Consider the following 6,777-nt stretch of genomic DNA (forward strand, 5'->3'; position numbering starts at 1 on the left):
GGCTTTTTGTCATTTTTACGGTCAGCCAGTTTATGGTGCGAGATGATAGCGTTAGTAACGGCTTTATGAACAGAACAGCCTCCCTTATCTCTTATCACAGTGTCTGCTGGGATTGCGCTTATGTAGTTTGCAGCTCATACGCAACATAATGAAGTCGTTGAGGGTTTACACTGATTTAAAACGACCACTGAAGTAGAAAGCCAGCAGTTAGATAAACAGCTACTATGGTTTTTATTGGTTTCAATTCTCAGTTAGCAGTCGCAAGGACCACATTCTTCTTCCTTTGCAGCTTCTTTACAGCTGTCCGAGTTTACAAATTTACAATATAATTTTTTGGAGATCCTACTCATTTCTGCGGGAATTTCGGTCATGGCACCGAACGTACAAGTGACAATTTTGTTCCATTTCTGCTGGGCTCGATACATTCCTGGCTCGCTGTCGACGGGAAACTTGTCGCAGCAGAACTTGTCGAAGTCTCGTCTCTGCACGTAAAACCAAAAAAATGTTAATTTTAGAAACAATGAGCTCAAACGCCTTATCAATAAATAATGAGCTCTTCTGATTGCTTTTAATTGTTGTCCCCTTCCGGCGTTTCCGGACCCGGAACTGTAATACGTTTGTCTTTGTCGTAATGGAAAACTACTTTAGAACTCTTGGGATCGTAACTCACCGAGATGTCAGTGCATTTCTGACGGATTGCAAACTTGCAGAGACAGTTGTTGCGGAAGCTCTATGGGAATAGTTTGCTGTTGATGTTGGTCTTGCTTTTCTTGCTTTCGTGCCACACTATAATTCTCCAGAATTCGGGAAGAGCGTTTTATTACACACTCCGGCAAAAAAAGGAACGCCGAAGACTTAATTGCCAATTTAACCGTGTTAAATTTCATTTAATGCAAGCAAATATTTGTAGATGCGAGAATCTAATAGGGTGTGCTTGATTTGTGTTTGCTTTAAAACTTACAACAAATACTAGGGAGCTAAAATTAAGTCGGGGAGGGATTTTTACGGGTTGTTTTGTTGCGGAACATATGTGCCTTTAATATCCAGGATTCTTTCAGGTCTGGAGGCAATAGTTCTAATTATTCCACAATATGCAGAAAACAACCATTTAATTTTTAGTCCGGTTTGATGTTTCCCCACAAGCAAGTAGATACTAAAATTTACAATATCTTACCCCAAACATGGTCTGCTCCTCCTGGCAAGATGGGGACACAGGTATGTCTTCTGGCGGAGTTATAATTTTTGGTAAAAGAAAAGCACACACTCCTTTGTATATTCTTCCGGTAGTCTCGGAGTCCCCCCAAATCCCCATGTCATATGTCAGGAAGACAGCACCCAAAGCTACCGCAGTTTTCGCTCCAAATTTTAAAAACTGCCCGAACCTAAAGACCATACCAGGTACTGGAACTTTGGGCGGACACGGACACGGTGGTGACGGGCAAATCCTTTTTAATTCTTGCCCTGTGCACACCTTAATTCGTTTCATCTGAGGACTGGATATTGCTAAAAAAAGCGTAGGTATTATGCAAACGAACAAGTTCCAAACTTCCGGTAGCTATTTACTTAAACAAGTCAACTCAAGTTATGTACCCGTAAAAATTAAATTTTAATTTAATAGCTAAAATAAATTTACCAAAAATCTACTTTACAAGATTTTAAATGTCTTAATATGCATGAAGTGCTGCGATTATTCATAATTATCCTTGAGTTTCCGAGTTGGTAAGCAAATGGATTCTTACGAGGTATGTAAGCTTTCGGTTGTTTGCATGTGTCTCCCTTTTCCCGCTCGTACACCAATAAATTTGTCTTTTTGTTGCAAGTTAGTGTTACCAAGTTGCTGTTTTCTGCACAAACACGAGATTTAGACATTTTGTTACGATAAAAATGGATGTTGAAATGTTGACAGTTTACAAAGTTTGTGAACGTAGTTACTGTCAAACAAAAAAAGAAACTCTATGCGCTCTATTTCTAGTTTCACGATCAAAGAAAATCGGCTTCGTTATAAACATGAGAAAACGATGCAAAGCTCTGCTAATTTACTAAAGAGATTTTGGGTATAATAGGCGGTACATGTTCAGTGATTCGCTCAATTTCCAGATTAATAAGTATTTCGGATTTATTCAGTACCAATGTAGTGGGAAACAAATTCAATGATTTTAATTAAATCTTGTTTGGATAATCATGATTTATTAATTTTAGCAGTTTTATATTGATTACAACTGCAAAAAATTAAAAACGTCATCAACTGGATTAAACGATTTTGGTTTATTAATTTTGTTATAAAGCGTAGAATTACCATTATACAAGTGGTCCATAATGTCCTAATTTCACATTTATCTCAAAAACTACAAATCATAAGAATTTGAAATTTTGGCACCAAAAGTAAGCGTAAAAATCAAATTAAATGAACATTTTTTGTCCAAAATTAAGTTAGATTTAGTCGTTTTTTTTATGTTTTGTGAAAAAAAGTTTGTAAATCTATTTGGTTCATTTCTTGTTTATTTGCGAAGCAAACTTAAGTTATTAGCACTCATTTTAGGCAAAATTTCACGGACAATCCAAAAATAACACAATATTTTAATGTACGTCAATAAAAAATCGATTTAGAAGCGATTAAAGTTTTAAGCTCAGATATTCTAAATGATACAACAGATAGAAATTGTTTTTGTTGCTTAGAATCCTCTCTCAGTTATCAAAAATTCGTTGCTTGTAAACTATTTGACCTACCGATCTGACACTTGATTTCATGTTGACTTGCGGCATTGCAAATAAGAGTTGCGCCTTAGCAACCCCAATCAAACTAATTCTACTTTAGCAACTGCGTCAACACAATTTTTCGCCACCGACTTGAAAGCGCTTAGTTAGTTCATAAATTTTAGGCTGTTTTTTCGAATAATGTATAAACCAAAGATATTAAAAGTCATTTTTACTTTGAAAAAACTCGTTAAAAATGACTAATATCTCGTTTATTTGTGAAGCAAACTCAAGCTATTGATGCTCATTTATCGCAAAATCCTAAACTATGCAAATTTTTAACGTATGGCAACAAATAAATGATTTACTTTTGAATTTTTGGGTTACCGTCGGAAAGCAAAAATTTTGAAGCCCCAGAATATTTAGAACTATGACAGATAGAAAAATGCAGTTTTTACCATCGTTTTTATCGTCCTTGGGCCGATAAGAATCTAATCATATGTTACATAACCCATATTTAAAATTTCAAAGTTTTCAAAAATATGATGATTTTAAATCACTTTCGGCCGATATATCGCTTGTTTGGGGAGCAAATTTAAATTATTGATGCTTATTTTACGCAGAATTTCACGCAAAATTTAAATCAAATGTTATTCTTTAAGTATGTAGGTCAACAAATAACCAAGTTAAAAGCAATTTAAGTTTCAGATGGTACATTTTTGTTCCGAAATCTATAAAGCTCAATTTCTCCGAAACTAAGACAGATAAGAAAGATGCAGTTTTTACCATCATTGTTCTATGAGCTGCTTTTTTACGTACGTCAATAAACAATTGAATTAGTAGCGATTAAAATTTTGGAAGGTAAATTCTAAGTTAATTTTTTTTTAATACTTTGTAGCTTCGAAACTATAATACGACAGTCTTCGTCATTGTTTTTCCTGCGCTTACTATGAATCTGATCTTACATATCTCAAATTCGAAATTTCAATTGCAAAGAAAGTTCAACTCAGGATTAATGTTTCAACCTGTCGCGTTCAAAACAGCATGTATGTTTAAACCAAACTAAAAAAGATGTTATGACAGAAAGTTTGTGCTTTCTCCTATATTATGTGTTTGTGTGATTGATGATGTCTGCACCGCTGCAAGTTTTTTCGTTATTAAAAATGCGGAACGAAAATAACGTCTAACTCACACAGTTATCAAACAAAAGTGTAGTGCTTTCAGTGTTGTTGGAGTTGCATAAATAGGTTTGTAGTTGTTTATTTTTTTTTCATCTAACACAATCCAATTTTACTCGCATGTCTTTGGTTTTAAATAATTCATTGCAGGGCTCGTTTTTACGTCACGCAACTTGTTTAAGTTAAAGCAAAATACACACATTAACATTATTTATTGCTCACTTTTTAGAAAATTGCCTGCATACTACGTAATGATTTTCAAGTGCTCGAGAATTTATAAAAAAATGATATGAACGTTAGAATTAAATGTACTTTGCACTTTTTCGGTCTATTGAAATCCAACTTTCCATGAAAATTTCGTATTAGATTACAATTTGATATTGGGATGCCGAGAGGAATTTAATAAAGTGATGAAAACCTGAAGCAGTATATAAGTCAGAAATGTAGCAGCGAAAATGATAAATGAAGACAATTTCATGTGGGGGAGTACAAAATACTTATGCTTAATTTAAACTTCGTAAGCGGCAGTGCATTAAGCGCCGCCAGTTGCTTTTCTTTATTTGCGGTAATGTCAGAAAAAATGCGTCTGGGTGCTTTTCGTCCCCGAGCAGCTTCTACAGATTCTCATTAAAATAAACAAGAAAGTCTTCGAGTAGTTCGGCATATTTGTAAGACATGTTTCCTCTAATCTCATTGTTTGCTTCTGGTATTGTCAAACCATTCGTGCGCAATGATGGAAGCAAATGGAAGGAATCATCGGAACGTGTGATTAACTTTTCTATTTAACCTGAAGCCAATAGAGCGCAAATCGTAGATAATAAATATTTCTCTTGTAGGTTTTCGGTATCGGTTGCGCGAAACGGATACGAATGCATTCTCTCAGCTTTATAAATCTATCTAAAGCGGTCGTTTCTCTCATAACCCGTAGATTATGAATGTGTAATCCTATTGTCGTGACACAATGTACGCTAGCAGGAGAACTCTCCACCCAATAAAATGTACAAAGCGCATAGGAAAGTGTTATTACCGTTCCAGCTACAATGGAAGCTCGCGGTCCGACTGCGATAAATATGAGATATATTGTAACGCCCTCGCGGACTGCGTTCGCCTGAATACAATATTGGCTCATTCGAAAATTTATATTGTCTGCGCCGATGATAAGGGTTCCAGTTATAAATTACCTCAAAAAATGCCATTTGTAACAGTCCCATGCCAGTTTCGTTTGTTTTAGAAGGAGGTCGCTGTCTTTTTTACCTAACGGTTATTGGTATTATGCCAATGATGCGGGTACGAGAGTAGAATTAAAAAAAATAAAAACGGGAATGATCCTTTAAATTTCTGCCCATTGTGAGGCGAAAGTTCAAAGGAGGCCGCTGCGGAGGCGCCGGCGCCGCCATCCGATGATTATACCCTGTAGAAAATTTGAGTCAGGCAGGAACGAACGCATCATCAATGTAATGTAATTTGGGGGTAACATCGTACATAAAGCTTTACAATATTAAGGACACGTTCCGGTGCCAATATAAAAAGGTCGGTCGCGTCCCCCAGTGACACACACACTTCCTCATTTTGGCCTTTAAGCCCTGTTCTGTCCCTTTGATTGATACGAAACATCGCTCGTCGCTTCGGATAAAAGACGCGTAAAGCTCTTATCTGTTCCTCTTTTTAAGTGTAAATTGAACTTCAGGTATTTCTTTCACAATCTCAAACTGGAGATGTTTGAATGTTGTCGAGGACGTGCTGAAAATGAGACAACATTTGGATAGGAGAAAGTGTTCCTTCCAATTCCTTGTTTTCAGTCGGAAAAAATTAAAGAAGCGACGAGTTTTCATAGCGCCATAGCCATTATATCCAGATTCCTACCAACTCGCTTGAGGTGCAAAAACCACAAAAATAGGAATGTCGGAAAACAAACGATATCGGCTCATTCGTCATCGACAGTCCAACGACACTTGTGTTCGACTGTTGTCTGCAGCGTGGTATTCCTGCTCACGTACAAGAAACATGACGCAATAAAGATGAGTGGGCGAGAGTAATGTGACCTGACAGCGACAGCTAACAGATCTCTTTTCTCGAGAATCTGGGTTGCAGACCTTTGACTCCTAATCCCCAAAGAGATAAAAACTCCATAACTGACCCATGGATGCTGGTCGCTTGTGCGTGCGGATGGCGAGCTTTCACTCAGAAGGAAATGGACAGGTCAGGTTTACAGCTTTTACAAATTGGGGGAGAACAAATGGGAAACTTAAGCTTAATGACGCTAGATTGTTTTGTTCGCTTTATTTTTGACACTGAACCATGAAAGATAATAACTATATACCAAAGCAGAGAAGACGCTTTTCTGGACCAAGCGTTATTATTTCCAGAGATCCGAAGGATTTCGTAATAAACCAAAAAGTTTTAAAAAAGCGGTTTCTGGTTCCAAAATTTTGAAATTTGGCAGACTACATACGCGTGCTAAAAGTAGTAAAGCTTCCTTGTTTCATTCTTGCATTCCTAAAATTAACAAAAATACGAAATTTAGTAAAACATTTTCACTTCGCTCTAAACTAAAAAAACTTTGAAAAAGCGGTTTCTGGTTCTAAAATTTTAAAACTTGGCAAACTAAATACACGTGCTAAAAGAAGTAATGCCCCCACGTTTCATTCTTATATTCTTATAAATAGCGAAAATACGAAATTTAAAATAGAGTATTGGAAATTTTCAGTTCGTCCTTGAACAAAAAATTCTAAAAAAACGGTTTTTAGTTCTAAAATTTTGAAATTTGACGAACTAAATAGGTACACGCGCCAAAAGTACAACAAATTCTGTCAACGTAATTTTTAAAACCGTGCCGTTTTTATGAAAAACGTATGGATTAATTTAGAAGAGAATTGTGACCATCATTATTTTCACAACACTGTCC

At 36.2% G+C, this 6,777-nt stretch overlaps 1 protein-coding gene across 1 annotated transcript; it reads right to left on the reverse strand.

Annotated features, from left to right (window-relative positions):
- Window positions 1–251: 251 nt before the first annotated feature.
- On the reverse strand, window positions 252–1,869 carry LOC148181292 (uncharacterized). The gene is made up of 3 exons (XM_088048775.1): window positions 1,740–1,869; window positions 1,175–1,503; window positions 252–482 (listed from the first exon to the last, which is right to left on the reverse strand). The coding sequence occupies exons 1-3, from the start codon at window positions 1,867–1,869 to the stop codon at window positions 252–254; spliced, it is 690 nt and encodes a 229-aa protein (XP_087904901.1).
- Window positions 1,870–6,777: the final 4,908 nt, after the last annotated feature.

Source organism: Gnatocerus cornutus, chromosome 1 (genome assembly GCF_029298725.1).
Source record: "Gnatocerus cornutus isolate USDA-ARS CGAHR chromosome 1, icGnaCorn1.1, whole genome shotgun sequence".
Lineage (NCBI taxonomy): Eukaryota > Metazoa > Arthropoda > Insecta > Coleoptera > Tenebrionidae > Gnatocerus > Gnatocerus cornutus.

Coding starts and splice junctions, on each gene's coding strand:
- LOC148181292 (XM_088048775.1), bottom strand. CDS start 1,869: ATGTCTAAATCTCGTGTTTGTGCAGAAAACAGCAACTTGGTAACACTA. Junction 1,504..1,739: donor ACCGAAAGCTTACATACCTC/GTAAGAATCCAT, acceptor CGCTTTTTTTAG/CAATATCCAGTCCTCAGATG. Junction 483..1,174: donor AGGAGCAGACCATGTTTGGG/GTAAGATATTGT, acceptor TTTTACGTGCAG/AGACGAGACTTCGACAAGTT.